Source organism: Tyto alba, unplaced genomic scaffold (assembly GCF_018691265.1).
Source record: "Tyto alba isolate M040663 unplaced genomic scaffold, T.alba_DEE_v4.0 Super-Scaffold_28, whole genome shotgun sequence".
Taxonomy (NCBI): domain Eukaryota; kingdom Metazoa; phylum Chordata; class Aves; order Strigiformes; family Tytonidae; genus Tyto; species Tyto alba.
Window position 1 is genome coordinate 3628230 of NW_024881302.1, and position 25423 is coordinate 3653652.

Below are 25423 nucleotides of genomic sequence, written 5' to 3' on the forward strand. Positions count from 1 at the left end.
ACAGGACACCAGGCGCTAGAATTTCAGACCCTGCTAAAGTGTACAGGCCCCAGTTCTTACCTGTCTTCCTTCTTTTTTTTGCATTGCAGAATTTGACAAATTTTTAGAAGAGCGAGCCAAAGCGGCGGAGATGGTTCCCAATCTGCCATCCCCTCCCCTGGAAGCCCCCACCCCTCCGACAAATCCTTCCAGCAGGAAAAAGCAAGAGCGCTCGGAGGATGCCCTCTTTGCACTGTGAAGATTGCCCTTAGCCGCCCTCCCACCCCCGTGCTCTGCAGGCGAATGTCGCTGTACAGCCACTTTGTCCTCCCACAGTACTTGGCTAAAAACGATCCCCCCCCCCCCCCCCTTCCCCCCTGATTTCATAGATTGCTTCTCCTTCCCCCCCCCCCTCCCCAAACAATCCACCCCCACAAGCTGACTCTTTCTATTTAAGTCCAACACTATTCCTGCCAGACCACGATTCTCCAGCACTCGCTTAATCCCCTCCTTCCTATCCCAGCTGCACAAAACCAGCTCTTGATGCTGAAAACCCCTTTAGAATGCATGAGTACGTCACACTGCGTTGAAACAAAAGCCCGGAGGGGAGAGAGCAGCCTTGCCCTTCAATTTATGTAGGGATCATCCTCTTCTGTAGGCAGGTCCTGCCAAGTAGACTGCTCTGTCGATCAGCATGTAATTGACTGAGCTGGAATGTTCAGGAGGAGCGTGTCTTTATTTTTAGATAAAATGTTAATGTATTGGCTTTCGTGTCAGATTCGACAGCAAGGAACAACTGTTCCCCTTTCAACATGTGCTTCACAAGTTAAAATCCTTTACTCTCCCACTCACACATCTCCCAGTACCATATGGTGGTCGCTTTTCCCCACTTTGTGCGGCGCTTCATATTCTAAATCTCACGGGGTATTTTTTGCCTTGTGTTTTATCTGGGCTTGCTCTAATTTGAAAGCAGTCTGTTGGCCATGTCCAGTAGCTCTGGCAGTTGTCAAGAATGAAAAACGCTGAGCTAAATGGATGCTGTAATGTTAGCGCATGAAGCATTTTGCTCTTTGGGAGAGCATTCTCACATGAGGATTTTTTTCTAGTGTGTTTGCCTTTTAAAATAGCTAGGTTATTTTTTCCTTACCTTAGATTCCTTCTTCAGTGACTGTAGAGCTCTGCGTTTGTCTCAGCTGTTGTAAACAACATCCATGCAGATGGATGGGACTTGCTCATGGACTGGGTGTGAACTGACGTTCCTGCATTCCCTGCCATGCCTGGTAGGATAGACATGCTGGTTCCTGGTGGTAGGTATGAGAAAAAGAGGCAAACCTCACAGAGGCTTGTACAAAAATGCTGAGGGAGATGGTTACCACGGAGGGATTAGCCATGTCTGCCTGTGCTCAAGTCCTCATTTCCTTCTAGGTTTGGGCCTGAGAAAGTGTTGGGTGATTGTGGCTGCGTTATTTGTAATTTTTGGAGTGTCCTTTGATACCTCTGCCCCTTCATTAACTCCCAGCTCCCACGGGGCTGCAGTCTCCCTCCTGTCTGTGCAAACAAGCATATTCCCTTGCTTGCCAGAGGCATGGCCGAGAGTGCTGCTCCTCCTGGAGCTGCCAGAAGGGATTCCAGCATGTGTGCCTGCCTTGCTGGGCTGACAGGTAGAGCTGGAGCGGGCAGCTCCAGCCATCGCTGCGTCCCCCGGCATGGTCCTTGGTAGGAAGCCAGTGGCACCAAATGGCAGGATCAAAGAGGGAGCTGAACGCTGCATGGCAGGGAGAATCTCCTGTCCTGACAGAGAGGCACGTTATCAGATGAACGCCCTTGCAGGCAGACAGAGCTCCAGCTCCTCTTCCTCGGGGCACTCGGGTCTTAGGCAGCCAGCCACTTTGTTCTGACTTGGCATGCCTGAGCTTCCCGGGATGCTGATGTGTGTCGAGCTCTCAGAAGTTGTTCTAGACCAAGAAGCTGCGCTATAAACACAGCTGATGTGAAAGAGATAGAAGCTTTTATCTGAGCATAGTTATTTCAGCTCATAACAGACTCTCTAGGGCACGCCACGCTTGGGTAGGTTGTGACTCATAAAACTTTTTAGCAAATAGCCCGATTGCAGCGCTGACGGTCTTTTGAGAGCAGTCGGATTAATCTTTGGAGGGAAGCTTTGTTTAGTGCAGGATTTCCAGGCTGTCCCAGGGCAGGTGTCGCTCTGTGCTGTCCCTGCTCATCCTCTCCTCTGTCCTGCCCTGCCTGCATCCCCTTCCACGTTCCCTCCATACGTAGCTGGGCCCAGGCAAGGCTGCCCCGCCGCCCCCCCAGCACTGACATGGCACCTCGCCGCTGCTCTGTAGCTCACTGCTCCCTGTCAGCTCTGTGCTGTGCAGAAGGTAGCCGATGGAGAAAATCAGCATAAGGATGGAGGTGGCTTGGGGAATCAAGCTGCCTCTTCTCCCCACTCGCTGGCCCTCTCCCCACTTGAAGCTCTTCCGCGTGGGTCTGCAGAGGGTTTCTCTCCATTTCATCTTCTCTGTGGCTAATGGAAGGTGCCAGGACAGTCTGCCTTGGTTGCATGAATGCACTGCTGCTCTCGCCCGCTGCCCTTGCTGTTTAACACAAGGTGAGCCCAATGCTCGGATCCTGGCTGCCAGACACCCCCGCTGCCAGCTCCTGCCAGACCCTGCCTTGCTGCAACACATCAGATGTGACCACCGGCTCCCAGAAACCTGAGGAAACTTCTGTTGTGACGCTGATTTGATTTCAGACAATGTCTGGTGATTGCCTGAGCAGTCTTGCCAGCACAGAAGGAATTGTTGGTATTCCTGTCAATGCAAAAAGCTCCGTGGGCGTTTTAAGTGTATATTTTCTAAATCCTTGAAACACAATGACCCTGTAAATGGCCACATCAGGTGATTCTAAGCATGTTAATCCAGCTTCCCTGCCAAGCCGGAGGAGATAATCGCATTGCTCAGGCATGGGGACCTTGTCAAATGATGCTGAGTGGCAAGGATATCGCGGGCGCTGTCACCGAGCCCCCCTGCAGAGCCCCACTGCTGCGGGTTTGCCGGCCGTTCTCCCCCCATCCCCAAGCAAAAAGCAGGAATAGGGGGGGCGCGCCGTTAACGCTGCTTCTGTCTGTCATGCTAAACCTGTCCTGGGACTTGCAAGCGGTTGTTTTAGAGAGAACCTGGTCCCCTTCTGGAAAATCTTACAGAGCTGTCGGTGACTGCTCCCTCTGAGCGGGGAGGTGAAAGAGATGAAACGAGAAGGCTGGGGCTGAGGGGAGATAAGGAGCGTGTGTTGGCACAACTCGAGGGGCTCTTTTCTGTGCTTGCAACCTCAGGCGCTGCGTGGTCCCCGCTGCCGCCCCGCGTTACCGGCCGGGAAGCAAGGGCACTGTCTGCAGGGGCTGGGAGGCGCCGGCGGCACAAGCAGTGGCTTTGCTGGAAGTAGGGCAGCGCTGGGGAGCTGCTTTCCGTGGGAGGTGTGAGCTCGGAGCACTCGGGTGGGACCCTCAGTGGGTCTGGTGAAAGCGCAGCCCCGCCGTGAGTTCAGTTTGGAGCCTGAATCCGCCAGACCCGGCTCTCACGGGCTGAGCACGCGGGGGCTGGAAGCACTGAAGGGGACAGAGCGTGCAGCAGAACGGGTGGTTTAGCCCAAACCTCCTTTAACAAATATAACAGCTATGCTAGAGCTTCCCTAATGTCCTGTATCAGGATCTCTCATCTTCCCCATCCTCTTGTGGTCTGCAGAAAACCTGAGCGGTGGAAACTATTTGAGGGAAAGGGAAGGGTTTTTTTTTCACTTCAGAAGACTGACCTCTTGATTTATTCTTCCTTCGCTTTCACTCTTAAGTGCTTCCTCTGTGCAAGTGGGCAGAGGACTTGCATGGCTCCAACACTTGGGAGAAGAGAGATGGAGCTGCAGCCTGATCCACTTTCCATAAAAAAAATAACATCCCAATGCTTTCTAGGCATATTAAGAATCACAGCTTGACACTCAATGACACTAAATTATTATTGGGGTCCTTTGTAAGTTCTAATCATACCCTATTCTAGGTTAAAATATTTATTTTGTCAATATATTTTCTTTCCAGTGTGTTTTTTAACCTCTTCTGTTAACTCTACATGTGCTGAGATGTAAGAAATGAATGGTTTCTATTTAAATATATCCTTTTGGGGTTTTTAATTGTTATGTGTAGATTTCAGCTGCATCTTTGGCAGGTGTAATAGATAACAATGTGCTGTACAGACATTTAGGGTGTTTAGTATGTAGGTAAGGCTCATAGGAGAAGTGCTCATAAAAACGTAGCACGGTGTCTCTTAAAGTGAACAGCATAAATGCAGAAACTGGTCCTTACCGGGACCCTCACGTAGCCTCCAACATACCTCGTCCCTTCCGATTATCACAGCCTCCGTCTCTGAAATGCGCTGATCAAACCAGCTCTGCCATTTCCAGGGCTGTTTTTACACCTCCAAGCTGAAGAAGGATTTTTTTTGGGGGGGGGAGGGGAGGATGGGGGGGTGTTTCTGTTCGTTTGTCTTTGTTCGGCCTTTTTTTTTTTTTTAAGGGGATATATTGGCTGTTTCCACTTTCAAATGGAGGACTCGCAGAGCTGGCTGTGGTGGCGAGATGTTTCCCTCCAGTGGTGGAAGAACAGATCCGGGCGGTGGTTTCAGACCCGGGGCAGGGGTGATGGTCCCCTTCCACCCGCCGCCTGCTCCTGTTCCCGGCCCGCGCTCTCCTGCTTTCGCCCAGGAGGACACGCAGACCAGGAGAGCAAACACAGCAGCATTTTCAGCCGTCTGGTTTTTTTTTTTTTTTTTTCATCCGATGAATTACCAGCTCGCTTGCACGGCTGCTGGGAGTCCTGTGGAGTGGGAACTGCTTGTGCTATCTCCATCCCCAGGCCAGCCTCATCCAGCTCAGTCATTGTTTACCTCCTCAGCGCTAACCGCAAGGCTTTGCGGAGCCTACCCTGGAAAAAAAAAAAAAAAAAAACAAAACAAAACCAAAACCAAAACCAAAAAACAGCTCAGGACAGTTATTTTTATGGAAATAATGAAGCAGGCAATCAGTGAGTGGATTTAGAGCCTTCTTGGAGGTAACCCTTCAACTGCTGGGGGGCAACCACCCGCCCTTGCCCCCCCCCCCCCCCCCCAGCAGAGGAGAGGAGGCAGGAATCCCCTTGCTGGGGCGTTGCTGGGGCCCACGCAGCACCTTCCCCTCGTCCCTCCCAAGCTGCAGCCTCCGTGCCCCGGGTTGCTGCTCCGTCCTGGGGAGAGGCGAGGTTGGAGGTTGCGTTTCACCGAGAGCTGGCCGGCTTTCGAGCGGCGCCGAGCGGCGGTGCTGCTTCTCTTTAGCCCATGGCAAATCTATGCCAGACTTCCCACCCTGCTCTGTGTTTTTATGAGTACGAGCTCCTCATTCTGTACATGTTATTACGAGCTATCGTTAACCCTACAAATGTAACCTGTGTAATAGCTTCTCTGTATATTACAGCTGTAGGCTTTCCAGATAAAAGTGGATAATATTTATTTACTGAAGATATTGGATATTTTTTTGTTTGGGAACGGGGTAGGGGGAGAAGGGGGACATAACTGTTTAAAGAGATTGACTATGTAAAGAGAAACAAAATACACAAAAAGAAAAGAAACCCAACACTAAAACGTTGCTGTATTCATGTAGAAAGTGTTTACGTTAAGGACAATACAACTGTATTAATCTGCCATTGTTTAACTTGCTCCAGAAATCATCTCTACTTTGGTTCCTGCATGTGAGATACTCCAATAAATACACTACTAGTGTGACCTGGAGGATGGTATCCGTCTGTCTCTCAGGTGCTGTCTCGCTCCGCTTCGCCGCCCGGCCTGAACCCGCAGCGCGGGGGACGCGCTCGCTCTGCAGCTGCCCCGATGTCAAAACAGGACGCAGGCGTTTGGGAATCCTCGGTTTTCCCCCCAAACGCCAGAGTCCCCGGGTGTTCTCACCAGGAGGAGGGTTGCCCCCCCCCCCCCCCCCAGCAGAAGATGCTTCGCTTTGCCTTTGCGTGTGGGTCTTGCTGTGCACAGCAGCGTGTTGCCGCTGCCGGGAGATTCCTTCCCCGCTACGCCTTTTGGCGCGGCCTTTGTGGCTGACATCAGGCAGGCACACGGGTGACAGCTTCGGTGCTTGGGGGGGACGCCCGCCCACCCCGCAGGGCTTGCCAGGTGGTCCTCGGGGTAGCTTTGGATCTCCTGCCTCGGTGACCTAGAAAGCAACGGCTGAGGAGCTGTCATGCACTGCAACGCAGGTGATGTTCCCAGCCCGTGCAATGGGCGACTTCTCCTGTCTTCACCAGCCAGGAATTTGTTCCGACATCCTCATTCCTGACGGTGGTTGTGATGGGCCGAGGAGAAGGAAGAGCAGCCGTCTAGGAACCCCGGAGAAGTGACGTGGCGTTACTTTGGCCAAAGGCAAACCAATTTATCAGAGCGGTGCCCTCCCCGTCTCACGCGCAAAGATCAAACCTGATGGACTGTGGTTTAAAAGCTGCTTTGGGGAAGGGGTGTGTGTGGAACAGCTTGAAAGATGGGTTTCCCCTCCTCGTAGCTGCAGATTAGCATGCATTAAATCCAGCTCTGCCCCGGCTTGTTTACCGTCGCACTGATCATGTGCCCGACTCTGTGTGGGATATATTCGGGTAGGTTCATGGCCCGGCTCGATGAGAAAGGTGCGGAGCTACTGCTGCCCTGACAGAGCAGAAATCACACACAAAAAAAAAAAAACACTGGGTCACAAATTTCCAGCTCTGTGCAGAAGGAAAACAGCCAGAGCAGGGAGCTGCTCTTCGCCGGGGGGGCTGCACCACACTGGAGCCCAGCGGTTAAAAAACAGCGTGAGGCAAAGATCCTCCTAACCCCAACTTCTGTCTCCAGCAGGGGCCAAAGTGGGTGCAAAGCGAAGAGTGTAAGAGCAGGACAAGCGGGCAGGGACATTTTACATGTGTGCCCTTCCAGCCGCCGGTGACGCCCCGATTCCCCAAACCGAGCATGGCTTCCCAGGGTTTGTGAACCCTGACGGGCTTCTCACCTCCAGACCTGCCCGGGGTTCCCGCAGAGACCGGGGACCTCCACCCTCCGCTGTCCCCCCCCCCACCCCGAGCTGCCCAGCCCAGGACGGGCTGAGCCCGGCACAGGGAGCCCCCTCACAGCTTCCCAGCGTTGGGGCGCCGCGTTTGGATCCCGGCGCGACTGGGAAGTGACCGCACGTGCGTTTGGCTTTTCCCATTTCACCTCGGGGATCAATAAACCCCGAGCCGGGGCTGCGCGGCACGCTGGAGCTGCCGCCGGGCCCGGCTGCGTGTTTACCCAAGCCGTGGCTCGGGAAGAGGGGTAGTTGACAAAGCAGAGTTACAGGTAGCGAAGGAGAGAAGAGGCTCTGAATCTGTTTTCGACACGAGTTAATGATTAACGCTGCGCCCTGCCACAGCAAAACAAACCCCCCCCTCTGCCCTCCCAGAGCCCGAGGGATGCCGAGGTGCAGGGCATGTCAGCGAAGCTCTGGGCGGGCAGAGGCTGCTTTCAGCGCAGGGTTAAACTGTGCTGGCAGGCAGCAAACATCCCGGGGGGGGGGGAGGGGGGCTCCAGCAGTTTTTTTGAAGGTGGGGGGGAGCCCACCCAAGCTGAGCAGCGGGATGGAGGGGGGATGCTCCACGCAGGATCCCGGGAGCTGCCGCGTTCGGGCTCTGCAGCTGAAGCCCAGCACGTCCCGGAGCCCGTCGCTGCCGCCGGCGCGGCTCAAGACGATGCTCCACGCCGCCGGCGAGCCCACCGCGGCCACGCGAGCCCGCCCGGCCGGCTCGGTGACCAGACCCCAACTATCTCGGGGCCGGTTTGTTTTCTACTCCATCCCTGCGGTTTCCTCCCGGCCTGCGCTCAGGAAAACATCTCAGCGACTCCGGATCGACCACGTGGCCCCGTTGCCATCCCCGCAGGACCGACATGATGTAATCGCGGGCCCTGAGCCGTGATGCAGAATCACTCCACTCCGGGCCGCCGCGCTTATTGGCTGCGTGGGCCTGGTCCTACAGGCGGGGTTTTCCCTACCCCGCAACCCAGCTCACCCCGGGGAGCCCCACCCCGCGTGGCATCCACCGGCCTCCAAACCCGCCCTGTCCCACGGAGCTGCCGGGGTGCTTCGTTCTTCCTGCTGTCACAGAAGATGCCGCTCCTTTGCTTTGGTCCCCCAGAGCTGGGGAAAGCATCGTGCGTGGGTGATACATCCCCCCTCTTCTGGATCGAGGGGGGAGGTTTGGGGTCGGGGAAGGGGCCCTGCAAAATCCAGCTCTGCCCGCGGCTCGTGCGAAAATAAAGCCGTCTTTACGCGTGTGATTTCCCCCGCTCCATGTCTCAGGGGGAAGGCTGTCCCCTGGGTCTCGCGGGGGGGGGGGGGGGGGCGGTTATTAAAGGCGGGTGACCCTCATGTTTGCACGAGGCTGCCCTAAATCCTCCATGTGTGTGTGTGGGGGGGGGGTCACTGCACATCCAAATCCCCAGCCTTGGAAACCTGCCCTCTCCTCCTGCAGCGTGCAAGCTGCTGCGAGGGAAGCGAAGGGAAACCGCCACGGAGCCTGGCTTCTCCCTGGTGACCCAAATAAGAGGGGGGAGCACACACACACACACCCACACACCCCCCCGCCGTGCTCCATGGCAGGTTGTGGCTCTCCCAAGGTTTTTTCTCGAGCCGTGTTTGCTGTGGGTGAGAGATGCCCAAGCTGCCAGCGGCCTGTGCGCGGGTGACGCTGCCCCGGCCGTCGGCGTGGAGCTGAGCCAGGACTCCCCGGGCTCGTCCCCAGCTCGGGCGCAGGTTAATGTCCCTCAGCTCGAGGAGGCTCGAGGCGGGGTGAGGGGCCCAACAGGGCTGTGCACCCCCGGCTTTGCCACCGCCACGCGCACGCGTGGAGGGAGGGGCTCTGCGTGGTCCCCAGCGAGCCCCACATCGCACCAGGGGGCCCCGTGCCGTGCGGGGGATCCCCATATTGCACAGGGGGGCCCGCTGTGCCCGCCACGTGGAAGCCAGTGAGGCTGGCGGGGGGAGGTTTTTATGGGGCAGGCAGGGTTAATTAATTCACGGAGAGGCTCAGCTGGTGCCCGGTGGTGCAGAAGAGGAGCGGGCAAACTTTCAGGGGGCCGATGTTGCAGCGCATTTTCTTTTCCTCAATTATTCCCAGCAGTAAGACAGACCGCGTAGCGCTGAAGGGCATGGTGGCATGGCCTTGCCCTGGCGTGAGAACCCCCCCGCACTGACCCCCACCACCCGTGGGCAGCCACGGGGCTGACCCCAATGGCACCAGTGGTTTTCCTGGTTCCCACAGCTCACAGCACCCAGGTGGGTGCGTGGGCTTGGCTGAGGCTGGGGCCGTGGGAGCTTCTCCCACCCTGGGCCGTGCCACGGTCGGGCAGCGGTGCCGGGACGTGCTCAGGAACCCGGAGCTGGGAGGGGGAAGGCAGATGCCTGCAGCCTGTCTCTGTGTTGGCCACCGCAGGAGCCCCGAGAGGTGACACGGTGGCCCAAGCACGTGGCCTCCACGAGGTGCTGGAGGCTTCTGCAGCCACCGCCACCACCTTCTCCCCACGCCGGCCTGCCTGCTTGCCCCCGATCCGGGACTAAATGGTATTTAATGCCCAACCCAGGTGTTGGGTGCTTGTGCCCGGGGGTTGGTGACGGCGCCCGGGGCTCGGTGACTGTCCCCAAGGGGTCAGTGACTTCCCCAGGGCTCGGTGACTGTCCCCAAGGGGTCGGTGACTTCCCCGGGGCTCGGTGACTGTCCCCAAGGGGTCAGTGACTTCCCCAGGGGATTGCTGCCTTGCTCAGGGGCTGCAGCCTGCCTTGTTCCGCTCCCGGCGAGGCCGGGGGTCCCTCCCCGGCGGGGCCGGGGGTCCCTTCCCGGCGGGGCCGGGGGTCCCTTCCCGGTGCAGCGAGGCGGAGCGGGGAGGCGGCCTCGGGGCGGGCGGTGGCGGCGGATCCGCCTCCATCCCCTCCCTCCGTCCCTCCCGCCCTCCCCTGCCCGGTAGCAGGTCTGGGCACGGTTCGCGGGAGCAACTTGGCGGCTCGTCCCCTTCCTCCCTCTCCCCGGGCCAGCGCGGCCGTGGCGGGCGGGCGGCCCCGCCGCTCCTAGAGCCGCCGCAGCCCCGGGAGCCGCCGCCGGGATGAGCGTCCTCGCCTTCGACGACGCGGCCCTGGAGGGGCTGGCCCCGTCCCTCGGCCTCTCCGGGGCCAGCGACATCGACACGGCGCTGCTCAGCGACATCGACGGTGCGTCCCGACCCGGGCAGCGGCGAGTCGGGCCGGGCTCGGGGCACGGGCGGGGGGGAGCGACCGGGGCACGGCCGGGAACCGGATCGGTGCACGGACGGGACCGGGCTCGGTGCATGGCCGGGGCTCGGTGCACGGACAGGACCGGGTTCGGTGCACGGCTGGGAACCGGGTCGGTGCGTGGCCGGGGCTCGGTGCACGGCCGGGAACCGGGCTGGGGGGAGTAACCGAGGCTCGGTGCACGGCTGGGAACCGGGTCGGTGCACGGCCGGGGCTGGGGGGGGGTGGACCAGGCTCGGTGAACTGTCGGGGAATCGGGGAGCGGGGGGGTAACCGAGCGAATGGGTTCGGTGCGGAACCAGGACTCGGTGCGTGGCCAGGGCACAGCCGGAGAGACCCGGCGGCGTGGGGCGGGACACACCGAGCTGCTGGAGCGCGGAGTGGGTGCAGGGCCGGGCTGGCTCCGTTATTCCCGGGGGGCTCGGGGTGTCCCGGGGCGGGGGGGTAAGACACCGGGACCCCCGGGCTGGAGGTGCGGGTGCCGGGACAACCCTGACGGTTCCCCCCCCCCCCCCCCCCCCCAACTCCATGACCGCAGCATCGTGTCGCCTCTAGCCCCGCCCCCATGACGTCATTGGCGGGGTTACTCCCGGTCATTCCCTCCAGAACGGTGGGAACCCCCCCCACCCCCCCCCAGAGCCACCCAACCGCAATGGGGTGATGGAGGGGGGGGCTTTCCAGCGGCTCCGGGGCTGGGACCCATCAGCACCCACCGACCTGGGCGGGGGGCTGTGGGATGGAGATGCTGCCGGGGGGTCCCACTCCCCCCTCCCAAGGGGGACCTGCTCCCCACCACAGTAGCACCGAGGTTTTACTGGTGTCTTTAGGAAAAAAAAATGGGTTTCCCAGCCCTTCGCCAACCCTGCGCTCGCCTCCGGCGCCATCCGGCACGGACCGGCAGAGCCGGTGGAGCATGCGGCGAGGTGGGCGCGGGGCTGGCCGAGCCCTCCGACGCCTGCCCCGTTGTGGGGACCTGGGGGGGGGGGTGTCTCTCCTCAGGGAGCTGGGGTGGAGGTGACATCCCAGGGCTGGAGACTCATCCCGCCAGCAATGGAGGAGGATCGGGGCAGATCCAGGTGCCACCTGCCTCCCCCTCGGCGAGGTTTTTGGCGTCAGGGTGTCACACCGTGGGGTTTTGCCACGCTCCCTCGCATTGCGCTCATCCGGGCAACCTCGTGCCCCACGGTTCCCATACGTGGCTTCGCCGCGAGCTGTAGGTTTGCCCCCGGTCCCTGGGTGGCCACGGGTCATCCCCTGTCCTCCTGCCCACCCCCGGGGTGACTGTGGGATGCGCATTTAGGGATGTGGCTTGCTGGGACCTCCCGGGACCCACAGCCATGCGGCTCTGCCCCACGGGCTCCCACGCCATGGGAGGCAGCTGTGGCACCGCTGTGTCGTGCTGGTGGCACGGGTGACAGTGGGTGCCACGGGATAGAAATATCTGGTTGGTGCTGGGTGGCTGGCAGAGCCGTGCCCACCATCGGGGCTGGGCAGGAGGAAGGGGGGGGGGGCCAGGAGAGAGCACCCCTTATCCGCACCCCCAGACTTTGCTCCTGGACCCCGGGGGAGTCTTGGAGGGGGGTGTCCCTTTTGTAAGGGGGGGTTGAGGCTGGGAGCCCCCCTGGAAGGAAACCCACCTGTGCAGAGTGGGGTGCTGAGGGCTGGATGTCTTTGGGGGGGAAATGGGGTCGTTGCGGGGTGTCTCCTCCGGGCATTGAGTGAGAAGCATCGTGTCGGGCTGGCTGGATTCGGGGATGGGGAGGGGGGGGGGGGGACACAATGGGGCACGCGGCGAAGGGGTTAACGGCGGCTGACCCCAAATAACCGCCGAGGGGTTACCCCAGGGTGCCCGGGAGTAACCCGGTGCCGGGCTCACCTTGGCGTGGCCGTGGGGCTGTCTGGGGGCGGCGGGCGGCCGGCGGGCGCGCGGGCGGCGATTGGCGGAGTCGCATCACCCCATCGCCGGCTTCGCTCCAGGCCTGGCGGGGAGGGCCTGGCGGGGAGGAGGTGAGAACATGGCTTTAAAATATCCCGGTGCCTCGGAGCGGCCCGGCACAGGGCTGAGCAGGAGCTGCAGCCTGCTCCTGGGGACCCCCCCCACCCCCCACCCCCAGCGCCCGCCGGTATGGAGCGCACTTTTGAAGGTACCCCCCTCCTCGCCATCCTCCTCCTCCTCCTCCTCGCCTGGCTGCATCGCCGTCGCGGTCCCTCTCGGGGTGCTGCACCCCATGGTGGGGAGGGGGGTGTCTGGGGGCTGTGCACCTCGGGGTGGGGGGTGTGTGTGTGTGTGTGTGTGTGCGTGGGGGGTGCCACCGTGGGGGCAGCCCAGGGCGTTTTGGTGGAAGCATCCTGGGACATTTCAGTGGGGGGCACCTCCGGACACCCTGATGTGTGGGTGGCAGAGCATGACGATGGGGACATCCTGGGGGCACCCAGGTCCCGCTGATCGGGGCAGACCCCCGAGGTTATTTAACCCTGTGTTTGTCCAGCTGCTTTCCTGGGGGGGGTGCCGTGGGCAGGCACTCCTGGCACGGGGGTCTGGCACATCCTGGGTGTGCCACCCCTCTGCCAGAGCACCCCCTTCCCTTGATACAGGGGCTGCTTTGGTGGTTTTGGGGGAGTTTCCAGTGCGGGATAAATGAACAAGCTGGCACAAGCCTGTCTCTGCCCCCCAACCTCAGAAACAGGCTGAGATCCATCCTGCCACCCCCACACTGGGCTGGAAACCTCTGGCTGCCTATGAGCAGGCCTCAGCACCCCCGTTGTGAGCGCCGTGCCTCAGTTTCCCCACCGGCGTGGTGGCTAGGAGGCCCTGAGGAGCAGGGTGCAGCAGATTCCTGGGCTCTCGGGGAATTTTGCCCCCTGGGTTATAGGCATCCATCCCCAAAGTGCTGAGTGGTGGGGTGGGCAGGATGGGGCCAGCCCCGGGGAGGGGGGGGGGCTGCTTGGGAGGCGTGGGGCCAGGGCAGGCGCTGACGGCGCAGGGCTGGGGGACACACACACACACATGTTTTACAGACATGCTCCAGCTGATCAACACGCCGGACAACGACTTCTCGGGGCTGTTTGACTCACCGTTCGGTGCCCCCGACAGCGCCGTGCCCCCAGGGCTCCCCGCGGCCCCCAGCACCCTCAGCACCTACCTGGGACCCAGCAAGCCTCCCCCCGCCACCCCCAGTGGCAGCGTCTACCCGGGGCCCCCCGGGATGGCCACCTTCACCCCGCAGCCCCCAGCCCCGCTGCTGCCGGCGCCGGCCCCGGGGGCCAAGGAGGAGCCGGCGGTTGCGCCCAGCAGCCAGCCCCAGCCCAGCGTGATGCTGGCCCCCAGCTTCGTCCCCGCGTCCCCCGGCCAGTTCAGCCCCCAGCCCTTGGTGGGGTACCAGAACCAGCACGGCTTCTCCGGTGAGGATTTGGGGGGGGGGGGGGGGGGGGGGCATCAGGGCTCCCTGGGTGGGGGTTCTTGCTGGAGGAGGAGGGAGGGGGGGGATGCATCCCTGTGGGATGGGGCTGCCCAGGGTGGGTTGGTGCTGGCGGGGGGAGTCTGGTAACGCTGTCTGTTCTGCATCCAGCCGTGCAGCCCGGGGGTGCGGGGCAGACCCTACCCAGCCCCCTGCCCGCCCCACAGCCGGGCCAGCCCGTGGCACTGCCCGGCCCCGTGCAGAACATGGCACCCCAGCAACTCTTGGCCCCCGCCACCCAGACCGTCTCATCTCAGATCCAACCGGTGCCGGTAAGCCCAGGGTCAGGGGTGCTGGGGTCCCGGTGGTGTCCCCCTCATCCCTGCTGACCCCCACCCGCCCCCCCCGCCCAGGTCCTGCTGCAACCCCATTTCATCAAGGCTGACTCCCTGCTGCTGACGGCCGTCAAGACCGATGCTGGCAACGCCAAGACCTCCAGCATCGCCTCCTTGGCCACCAGTGCCAGCGGCTCTGCCACCTCACTGCAGGTGCCGGTAGGTCCCACCGCCGGGGAGCTCCAGGGTGGGGTGGGGAGGGGGGGGGGGGATGCTCTAGGACCCCCACCGATGCTGCCCCGCGTCCCCTCAGGCGCTGGTGAGCGGAGGGACCATCCTGGCCACGGTGCCGCTGGTGGTGGACGCCGAGAAGTTGCCCATCAACCGGTTGGCACCCAGCGGGAAGCCGGCGCTGGTGCAGAGCCGGGGGGAGAAGCGCACGGCGCACAACGCCATCGAGAAACGCTACCGCTCCTCCATCAACGACAAGATCGTGGAGCTCAAGGACCTGGTGGTGGGCACCGAGGCCAAGGTGGGAGCCCCGGGGGGGCGGGGGGTAGCGGGGCAGCGGTGGGCAAGGAGGAATCGGGGTGGGGGGGGGCTTCACCTGGTATTTGGGCTGAGTCACCCGTGCCCGCCGACAGCTCAACAAGTCGGCGATCTTGAGGAAGGCGATCGAGTACATCCGCTTCCTGCAGCAGAGCAACCAGAAGCTGAAGCAGGAGAACCTCACCCTGAAGATGGCCGTGCAGAAGAACCGTGAGTGGAAGGGCAGGTCTCGGCTGTGGGGTGGGGGGCTCCTGAACCCCCTCCCCGCACCCCCTCCCCCCCGCCTTCCCCAAGCATCCCCTCAGCCTGCTCCGCTCCCCGCAGAGTCCCTGAAGGACCTGGTGGCCTCCTGCAGCGGGGGGGCCAAGGCGGAGGCCCCCGTGGAGGTGGTGAAGGCGGAGGTGATGGAGATGCTGACACCGCCGCCCTCGGACGTGGGCTCGCCGTCCCACAGCAGCCCGCTCTCGCTCAGCGGGGGCAGCGGCAACAGCAGCGGCAGCGACTCGGAGCCCGACAGCCCCCGCTGCCACCACGGCGAGGTGTGTTTGGGGGAGGGGGGGGGGGGGGATGTGGGGGGATCCCCCCCCTTGGCCCCGGCCCGAGCCAGGCAGGGGATCTGCTGCATCACGCTGCCGAGAGCGAAAAAAAGAAGCGTGAGGAAAGGAGCCGAGAGCCCTGGTCTTGCTCTCTGAGGCTGCTCCTCGCCTGAGTTGGGGCTGGAGGGAGGGGTGCGGGGGGTATTCTGGGGTGCAGTGGGGTGCTCCACCTGTGCCCCAGGCGCTGTACCCCAAAATGTGCTCTGTGCCCCGTACCTATACCCTGCACTCCGTGCCCTGTATCCCATCTCTGTGCCCTATATCCCATGCCTTATATCCCATACCTGTGCCCCATATCATGTGCCCTATATCCCATACCTGTGCCCCATATCCTGTGCCTTATCCCATGCCTTCTATCCCATACCTGTGCCCCATATCCCGTGCCCTGTATCCCATACCTGTGCCCAATATCCCGTGGCCGTGCCCTATATCCCATACCTGTGCCCCATATCCTGTGCCTTATATCCCATGCCTTATATCCCATACCTGTGCCCCATATCCCGTGCCCTGTATCCCATACCTGTGCCCCATATCCCATGCCCTATATCCCATACCTGTGCCCCATATCCCGTGCCCTGTATCCCGTACCTGTGCCCCATATCCCGTGCTCTATATCTGATACCTGTGCCTCATATCCTGTGCCCTGTATCCCATTTCCTGTGCCCTATATGCCATGCCTTATATCCCATACCTGTGCCCCATATTCCGTGCCCCATATCCCTTACCTGTGCCCCACCACCATGCCCGTGCCCCTGGGCTCACAGCAGCTCTGCCCGTGCAGGTGAAGCAGGAGCGCCCACCACCCTCTCCCAGCAGTCAGGGCATGCTGGACCGTTCCCGCATGGCCCTCTGCGCCTTCGTCTTCCTCTGCCTCTCCTTCAACCCCCTGGCCTCCCTCCTCCGGGGGTCCGGTGCCCCGGCCCCTGCCGGGAGCCCCGGCACCGCTGGTCCCAGCAGGAGCATCATGGCTGAGTCCAGCATCGTTGGTAAGCACCGGTGGGGGCTCTTGGGGTGGAGGATATCGGGGGGTGGTGGTGGTGGTTGGGGTTGGGCATGGGGCAAAGGCTTTTGGGATGGAGGCTGTTGGGGTGAAGACCACCGGGGTGCAGGGGGTTGGGGTGGGTGTGTGTTAGGAGCTACCTGGGTTGAGGCTGTTGGGGTGGGCATGGGGTGAAGGACGTTGGGATGGTGGTGGTTGGGGTTGGGCATGGGGCAAAGGCCATTGGGATGGAGGCTGTTGGGGTGGGCATGGGGTGAAGGACGTTGGGATGGTGGTGGTTGGGGTTGGGCATGGGGCAAAGGCCATTGGGATGGAGGCTGTTGGGGTGGGCATGGGGTGAAGGACGTTGGGATGGTGGTGGTTGGGGTTGGGCGTGGGGCAAAGGCCATTGGGATGGAGGCTGTTGGGGTGAAGACCACCGGGGTGCAGGAGGTTGGGGTGGGTGTGTGGTAGGGGCTACCTGGGTTGAGGCTGTTGGGGTGGAGCCCGTCAAGGCGGAGGCTGTTGGGGTGAATACCACCAGGATGGGCATGGGTTGTTGAGGTGAAGACCAACGAGATGAGCGTGGGCTAGAGGTTGTTGAGGTGAAGACTACCGGGATGCAGGGGGTGGGGGCGTGGTAGGAGCTACCTGGATTGAGGCTGTTGGGGTGTTGCCCATAAAGGTGGAGGCTGTTGGGGTGGGCATGGGGTGAAGGACGTTGGGATGGTGGTGGCTGGGGTTGGGCGTGGGGCAAAGGCCATTGGGATGGAGGCTGTTGGGGTGAAGACCACCGGGGTGCAGGAGGTTGGGGTGGGTGTGTGGTAGGGGCTACCTGGGTTGAGGCTGTTGGGGTGGAGCCCGTCAAGGCGGAGGCTGTTGGGGTGAATACCACCAGGATGGGCATGGGTTGTTGAGGTGAAGACCAACGAGATGAGCGTGGGCTAGAGGTTGTTGAGGTGAAGACTACCGGGATGCAGGGGGTGGGGGCGTGGTAGGAGCTACCTGGATTGAGGCTGTTGGGGTGTTGCCCATAAAGGTGGAGGCTGTTGGGGTGGGCATGGGGTGAAGGACGTTGGGATGGTGGTGGCTGGGGTTGGGCGTGGGGCAAAGGCCATTGGGATGGAGGCTGTTGGGGTGAAGACCACCGGGGTGCAGGAGGTTGGGGTGGGTGTGTGGTGGGGGCTACCTGGGTTGAGGCTGTTGGGGTGGAGCCCGTCAAGGCGGAGGCTGTTGGGGTGGGGCATGGGGTGAAGGCCGTTGGGATGGAGACCACGGGAGTGAAGGGGGTCATGGCGGGCGTGGGGTGAAGGCCATCGGCAGAGGGGGGATCTCGGGGTGGGTCCGAGGTGGGAGACGATGGGGGCGGAAGCCGTTGGGTTGGGTCGCGCTGACCCCTTCCCCGCGCAGAGGAGCCGTGGGGGTGGGCGCAGTGGCTCTGGCCCACCCTGGCCTTCTGGGCGCTGAACGCGGCGCTGGTGCTGGGGGCGGTGGTGCGGCTCTTCGTCTGCGGGGAGCCCGTCACCCGCCCCCACTCCGAGCCCTCCGTCCTCTTCTGGCGGCACCGACGGCAGGCCGACCTTGACCTTGACCGGGTAAGCCCCACCCCTTGCCCCACCCAACATTGCCACGCCCCCTCCCACCCGCACCTGATCTATTGGCTCGCCCCACCTATTTTGCAGCACCCCACCCCTTCTGGTGCCATTAGCCCCGCCCACCCCTTCTAAGCTCAGCCCACCCACACCCCTCACACTCTGTGTAGCCCCGCCCCTTGCATTTAGCCACACCCATTCCCCATTAGCACTGCCCCCTTATCCCCGCCCATTCCCCCCTTATCCCTGCCTCTTCATTTAGCCCCGCCCATTCCCCAATCAACCCTCCCCCCTTTAGCCCTGCTCATTCTCCCGTATCCACACCCCTTCGATTTAGCCCCGCCCATTACCCCCTTATCCACGCCCCCTCCATTTAGCCACGCCCATCCCCTTATCCACATACCCTTTTAGCCCCGCTCATTTCCCCATCCACGCCCTTTTTAGCCCCGCCCATTCCTCATTATCTATTCCCCCTTTTAGCCCCGCTCGTTCCCCTCATCCCCGCCCCTTCAATTTAGCCCCGCCCACCCAAGCCCCACCCCCCCTTTAGCCCCGCCCATTCCCCCATAGCCACCTCCCAAGAGCCCCCGCCCCCTCCCACTAGCCCCACCCACTCCCCCATCTCGCCCCTCCCTTTGGCCCCGCCCCCTCCCTTTGGCCACGCCCCCTCCCTTTGGCTCAGCACCCTCCCTTTGGCCACGCCCCCTCCCTTTGGCCACGCCCCCTCCCTTTGGCCACGCCCCCCCCTTTGGCCACGCCCCCTCCCTTTGGCCACGCCCCCTGCGCTGACCGCTTCTCTCTCCCTGGGTGGGGCGGGGCGGGGGGGGTCGCACAGGGCGACTTTGCCGAGGGAGCCCAGCACCTGCGGACGGCCCTGGCAGCGCTGGGACGGCCGCTGCCCGCCTCCCACGGGGACCTGGCCTGCAGCCTGCTCTGGACCCTGCTGCGCCACCTCCTCCAGCGCCTTTGGGTGGGCCACTGGCTGGCCGCCCGCGCCGGGGGGCTGCGCCCGGACCCCCCCCCCCGCCGCCCACGTCCGTCAGAGCGCCCGCGACGCCGCCATGGCTTACCACCGCCTGCACCAGCTCCACCTCGCCGGTACGGCCGGGGAGAGGGGAGGGACACGCGCGGGACCCCCCCCCCCCTGCACCACCACCACCACCCCCCCCCCTCCCCATCCCCCGTCCCCCCCCCCACCCTGAGGTGTCCCCGTCCCCGCAGGGAAGCAAGCCGGGGGGCACTTGCTGGCCATCAACCTGGCGCTGAGCGCCGTCAACCTGGCCGAGTGCGCCGGCGACGCCGTCTCCGTGGCCGCCCTGGCCGAGATCTACGTGGCGGCCGCCCTGCGGGTCAAGGCCAGCTTGCACCGCTGCTTCCACTTCTTGGCGGTGAGATGTGGGGCAGCCCCCCCCCCGCCTTTCCTCCATGGGGTGTGTGTCTCCAGACACCCCCTCGACCCACCCCCCCCCCCCCCCACCTTTGCTGTCCCCGCAGCGCCCGTTCCTCTGCAGCGCCCGCCGCGTAGCCCTGTCCCACGGCGGGGCCGTGCCCCCCGCCATGCAGTGGCTCTGCCACCCCTTGGGCCACCGCTTCTTCGTCGACGGGGACTGGGCCGTCAAGGGCATCCCGAGAGAAACCATCTACAGCTCCGCCGGCAACCCAGGTAACCCCTCCATCCCCCCCCCCAACACCCCCTTCAGCAACATTTCGGGGTGGAGGCGCACCCCCCCCCCCCCCCCCTCACCGCCCCGCTGTGCCGCAGTGGACCCGCTGGCACAGGTCACCCAGCTTTTCCGCGAGCACCTCTTGGAGAAGGCGCTGTGCTGCGTGGCCGTGCCCGAGCCCGGCCGCCCCGCTGCCCAGGGAGAGGGGTAAGTGCCGGGGTGACCCTCCCTCCCCCCCCCCCCCCAAAACTCCACTCGGCGTGGGACCAACCCCACTCATACCCCCCACCCTCATCCCTTCCAGCAGGCGCTTCTCCGACGCCCTCGAGTACCTCCAGCTGCTCAACGGCTGCTCCGACGCCAGCGGCGTGCCCGGCCCTGCGCCCTCCATCAGCTCCGGCTTGGCGGCTGTCACGGGTGAGGCTGGCGTGTCCCCTCGCTGGGGATGCTTTTTGGGGGGGGGTACACACCACGGGGCTGGTGGACACCCCCGCTCCCGTGTCTCTCCCGCCCCGCAGGCACCGACCCCGTGTCCAAGTGGTGGGCGGCCGTCATCGGCACAGTTATTCACTGGCTGCGGGGAGACGAAGAGGGGGCTGAGCGCCTCTACCCGCTGGTGGAGACCATGCCCCGGGCTCTGCAGAGCTCTGAGTGAGTACTGGGGACACTGGGGGTGGAGGGGAGGCGGGGGGGGGGGGTGGCAGCTCCTGGCGCACCTCCCCTCCTTTTTGGGTTGACACAGCCCCTGCTGCCCGGTGGCTGCTGAGGCGGGGCGGCGGCGGGGGTGGCACAGCCGTCCCCAGCGAGGGGTCTGCAGTGACTGTGACCCACCCCCCCCCCCCCCACGCACACACACCTTGCAGAAAACCCCTGCCCCGCGCCGCCCTGCACTCCTTCCGAGCCGTCCGAGCCATGCTGAGCAAACAAGACGGGAGCCAGGCCAGCCTGAACCACTGCGAGAAGGCCAGCGGCTGCCTGCGGGAGAGCCTGGAGCTCGGCAGCCCCCCCAAAGGCACCATCGACAAGGTGAGCCGGGGTTTTTGGGGGGGGGGTGTGGGTGTGTGTGTGTGGTGGTGTAGGAAGGGTGACCACCCGCCTTGGGTGGTAGGGGGGAGCCCCTGGCCCTGGCGGGAGGTGCCCCCCCCCCCCGGCCCTCGCCGGGGTGCATTGTAGTTGCATTGCATGTGTCAGACTGGGAGTGCAATGCCCCTGCCAATGCAGCCCGGCGGGGGGCCCCGCGCAGCGACGGGACCTCCTGGGTGCACAACCCCCCCACCCCCCCCCCAGCCCCCCACCCCTCCGTCTGTAGGCTTCCCCCCCCCCCCCCTTTCCACCCCCCCCACCCGCTCACCCAATTCCCCGCCCTCCTTCAGGCGGTCCAGCTCCTGCTCTGCGACCTCCTCCTCGTCACCCGCACCAACCTGTGGCAGCAGCAGATGAGCGCCAGCCAGCAGCGCAGTTGCCTCTACCAGGCCTCCGCCGTCGAGCTCCGCGGCTTCCAGCAGGACCTCCGCAGCCTGCGCCGCTTGGCCCAGACCCTCCGCCCCGCCATGCGCCGGGTGAGCCCCTCTCCTCCTCCATTCGGCCTCCTGCCCACGACACCCCCCCCCCCCCAGCCCCGCTTCACGCTGTGTGTCCCCCCCCCCCCACCACCACCTCGCTCCAGGTGTTCCTGCACGAAGCCACAGCCCGGCTCATGGCCCGTGCCAGCCCCACGCGCACCCACCAGTTGCTGGACCGCAGCCTGCGGAGGAGAGGGGTGCAGGGCAGCAAAACGGGTAGGACACGGAGCGTGGGTGTGGGTCCCAGTTCCCTGCCCCCCAGCACCCCGACAGTGCTGGGGAGCGGGGCGCAGGGGCTTGTTGTTGCCCGCCCTTTGATGGTGGCGCCTCTGAGGTTGGGCGAATGGCCTCCTGTCACCACGCCAGAGCCCCGCGAGGGAGGGTGGGTGGCTTCTAGTGGCACCCTGGGGGCTGACACACACCCCCACACACACCCACCCCCCCCCGCCCTAAATCTTGCAGCCGGTGAGCCGGAGAGTCACCCCACGCCGCGGGAGCACGCCGAGGCTCTGCTCCTGGCCTGCTGCTACCTCCCACCCAGCTTCCTCTCGGGGCCGGGCCAGCGCGTGGGCATGCTGGCCGAGGCCGCCCGCACCCTGGAGAAGCTGGGTGACAAACGGACGCTGCACGACTGCCAGCAGATGATCATCAAACTGGGCAGCGGCACCACCGTCACCTCGGGCTAGCTGGGGAGAGGCGGGGGGGGGGGGAGGGCACGCTGCTAGCCCCCCCTGCTAGCCCCCCCTGCTAGCCCCCCCTGCTAGCCCCCCGAGGGATGTGGGGAAGCTGGGTGGTGGGGAGGTGCGTGCCTCAGTTTCCCCACTCGGGCAAGTGTTAGGGAGCAGGTTTTAAGGAGGGTGTGAGGGAAGGTGGGGAAGGGGGCAGGGTGATGCCCTGACACGGGATGGGGGTGCAGCCACGCGTGGGGCAGCGTGCGTGGGCTCAGCCACTCACCCCACGGTTGTGTCCCTACCCCCAGCCCGCTCGGGCAGCGGGACGTGGGGACCTCTAGTGACACTGTCCCGGTATTGCATGGCGAGGGGATGCGGGGCCACCCCCCCCCGCCCCCCCCCCCCCCAATGCCACCGCGTCCCCCCCACCTCCCAGTGCCCTGGCACGGGGCGGGGGGGGGGACACACCTGTCCTCTCCCCCCTCCCCTGATGTCCCCTACCCGGCCCCCCGAAATCCCACTACTACCGGGGGGGGGGGGGGGGGGAGAGTTTGGGGCGCCTCAGCTTTGCTCCCAGTATGGGTGATGGTGAAGGGCTCTCTTCCCAGTCAGGCAAAAGGGGGACCCCCAGCCTGTCCCCACCCCCCCCCGCCCCCCCACCAAGCACTGACCAGTCGTCCCCCCCCCAGTTTGGAGCTGCCCCCACTCCTGGGCACAAGCGCTTCCAGAGAAGGGAGGGCAGGGTGGCCTGGGGCTCCCGGGGGGGGCCGGGGGGGTGCTGGTGGGTGGCCCCATCCCCTTGCTTCACCCCTTCTTGTACATAGCCCCCCCCCCCCCGCCCCCCACTTGCCTTTTTAAACGGTATTTTCATAGTTGGAGAGTTTTGTACAGACAATTAAAGCTGATTATTTATACCGGTGTGTGCTGGACTGGGGGGGTGGGGACAGGTATTGAATTTGGGGGGTACACAGAACTGGGCAGCCCACCCCCCCACCCGCCCCCCCCAAGCCCCTGCTGTGCATCCTGCTTTGCCCCCCCCCCCAGGGGAGGGCTGTACGGGACGGAGGGACACACACAAAGGTGGCAGGGAGGGGGACACTGGGTGCCAAGGGACCCCAAACACACCTTCTGCACCCCAAGATGTGCCAGGGGTGCTGACTCCCCCCCCCATACCCCAGCCCCATCACAGCATCCCCCTCCAGCCCAGCCCTGCAGCGCGACCCTCGGCTCAGGTGGCACTTGGGGACCAAGGGCCATCCAGGGGCTGGCACAGCCTGGGGGGACCCCCGGTAGCCCCCCCAGGAGAAAGAGAGGCCACAAGCAGGGCGCCACGTACTTCCAAAACAATCGTTGTATCTTTATTGACGCTCTGAATGCAATGACCTGTTTTTTACTCTTAAGGAAAATAAACATCTTTTAGAAACAGCTTGTTACACACAATCTTCAGTGTGAAGCAATATACTAATAAGAACACTAGTCTTAACATTTACAGTCTTCATATATATTATATATATGTATATGTATACATATATATACACTATATAATGAGGCAATATATAATACACACGGTTTACCATTTTACAGTCATATGTACAAGATGTCACTAAAAATAGCCAGATTTCAGGCAACACTGCCAGGGACACTGGGATTTTTTTTTTTCTTTAAATTAATTATTTTTATTATTCTTTCTTTTTTTTTTTTTTTTTTTTTCCCCTCTTCCCCCCCCCCCCCCCCCCTTCTTTTTTTTTGTGGTTTTTCACTCCCGTGTCCGAGGCACGCTGCTGAAACGACAGACATTTTGTGGCCAGCAAACCTTGAGGGTGAGGGGCTTGGGTGGGACGGAGGGGACGCGACAGCCGGCGGGGGACACGGGGAGCTGGCTTTGCGGGGTCGGGGAGGGGGGGGACGGATGGGGCCAGCACTGTGCCCTCCCACTTTGCAGGATGCCTTGCAGGTGAGGGGAGGGGGTGGGGGGGGCGCAGCTGGCAGCTCTGTTTTTAGGATGGGATTTGGGGGTCGATTCACCCCGGGTTGGTTATTTGCTCCAGGGGGTGCGGGAGTGTGAGGTTGGGGTGTGCAGAGACTTGGGGGGGGGGGGATTGTGTCATGTGGGGCACCCCACGGAGACACGGGCAGGGGGTGATCCCACCGCTGGGGAGCCCCCCCCCCCCCCCCCCCCACTCCAGCTCCACCGAGGCCCCTGGGAAGGGGCCGAGGGAGCTGAGCAAACCCAGCGCAGCGAGGGGCGAGCCAGGGCCATGCAGAGGGAGGAAGCAAATTCCTCCTCTTCCTCCAGCAAGGACCCTGCCGCCAGCTGGAAGGCATTTCTGGGCTGCTTGCACCCTCCTGCACCAAGCTAAAACCCTGGGGTTCAGCACCCAGAGCCCTGGGGTTTTGCACAAGCAGAGGGAGCAAAGCCCGTCCCCAGCAAGCACAGCCGCAGAGGAGGTGCTGGCGAGGCCGAGCAGAGGGAGGAGGGTGAATTTTGGGGGCCCGGAGAGCAGGATCGGGTGGCCCCGTCCCAGCAGCGCCAGCACCCCGTGGGGCAGGAGGGTGGTGGGTGCAATGGGCCGGGGTTCGGAGGGTGGGAGCGGGGTTGGGGGTGCCCACCAGCCCAGCCAAGCACCCTTCACCCCGGTGGGGACCCGGCTGGCACCCCGAGACAGGCAGGGTGGGCGCGGGGTGGGGGAAGGCAGGAGATGGAAGAACAAAACGGAAAAAGCAGAGTGGTGTTTCAAACAGCAGGCCGTTGTTTGTCTCTTTTTTTTTTTTTTTTTCCCTCCTTTTTTTTTGTCTTTTTTTTGTCTCTCTTTTTTTTTGTTTTGTTTTTTTTTTTTTTTTTCTTTTTCCTTTTTCTCCGTCGCAAGTATATACAGACACCGTGAGGTTTGCTGAAGGCAACATCTCAGATCAGATCAGTGTGAGATATGGAGAGCCGGGACCCACGGGGGGGTTCCGGCGGCCCCACAGTAAGACAACATCGCCGGGACCCCCCCCTTTTACCCTTCCCCCCCCCCCACCCCACCCCCCGCCATCCCTCCCCCCTCCCCCCTGTGCAGCGATCGCGGGCCGGGTGATCCCGTTCCGTCTCCCGTTGGATCCAGGCCGGGTTTTGCCGGAGCCCGGCGGGGATGATGGTGGTGGTGGGGGGGAAAACCCGGCGCTGGCTCTGCCCCCCCCCCCCCCCCCGCCCGGAATGGGCTCGGGGCTTTGAGGGGGACGGGGACACGGGGTGACAGCGCTGCGCCCCAATACAGCGGGACGGTTCCCGGGACGGTACGGCTCGACCCCGCTCCCGGGGCGCTGCCTCCTCCGCCGGTCCCTCGCTGGCGGCCCGCGGGGAGCTACAGCGGCTGCCTCTGCAGGGAGAAGCCGGGGGGGGGGGGGGGGGGGGGGGGTATGTGTCAGCCCGGTGAGTTTTGGGGGGGGTTGGGGGGAGAAGGATTTGGCCCTGGGGTCCTGTCCCCGAGCCAGCGGGGATGTCCCCATCAGCAGCCACCCTGCCCACCCGTGAATAAGCATGCACCCACTCGAGACGCAGCGCGGGTTCAATTATCACCCATCACCTCGTGGGCGCTCAGAGAAGGGGGATAAACACCGCCCCACCCCCCCCCCCCCCCGGCTTTTGGAGGGCGGGAGGGGGAGGGTGTCCCAAACCCAGCACCCACTCGCCTGCCCCCCACACCCCTGGGTGCTCTGGTATCCCCCCAGGGACATGCTGCCCCTTGTCACGCAGGGTGGGTGTCCT

The 25423-nt window shown here is 63.2% G+C and overlaps 3 protein-coding genes across 7 annotated transcripts in view; 2 read left to right on the forward strand and 1 right to left on the reverse strand.

The window, feature by feature from the left end:
• TOM1L2 (target of myb1 like 2 membrane trafficking protein) overlaps positions 1 to 5789 on the forward strand; it is a 58907-nt gene extending 53118 nt beyond the window's left edge. For all 5 annotated transcript variants that reach the window (XM_033005902.2, XM_033005904.2, XM_033005905.2 and 2 more), the window contains one exon: positions 90 to 5789. In XM_033005902.2, the coding sequence (XP_032861793.1) occupies positions 90 to 238 (149 nt within the window). In that variant the 3' untranslated portion in view covers positions 239 to 5789. The remainder of the gene's footprint in view (positions 1 to 89) is intronic.
• A 4202-nt stretch (positions 5790 to 9991) lies between these two features.
• Positions 9992 to 22589, forward strand: SREBF1 (sterol regulatory element binding transcription factor 1). Its single transcript, XM_042798959.1, is given in 20 exon segments — positions 9992 to 10269; positions 13348 to 13731; positions 13899 to 14059; positions 14141 to 14281; positions 14376 to 14594; positions 14707 to 14821; positions 14936 to 15150; positions 15989 to 16193; positions 17597 to 17781; positions 18614 to 18805; positions 18807 to 18876; positions 19000 to 19166; positions 19273 to 19441; positions 19541 to 19649; positions 19750 to 19859; positions 19961 to 20093; positions 20306 to 20468; positions 20816 to 21001; positions 21109 to 21220; positions 21467 to 22589. Coding segments are annotated over 20 exon segments (3366 nt in total). The 5' UTR covers positions 9992 to 10163; the 3' UTR covers positions 21691 to 22589.
• Positions 22590 to 23008: 419 nt separating this feature from the next.
• RAI1 (retinoic acid induced 1) overlaps positions 23009 to 25423 on the reverse strand; it is a 43757-nt gene continuing 41342 nt past the window's right edge. Inside the window, 1 exon segment of the mRNA XM_042798958.1 lies at positions 23009 to 25034. Within this exon segment, the coding sequence (XP_042654892.1) occupies positions 25020 to 25034 (15 nt within the window). The 3' untranslated portion in view covers positions 23009 to 25019.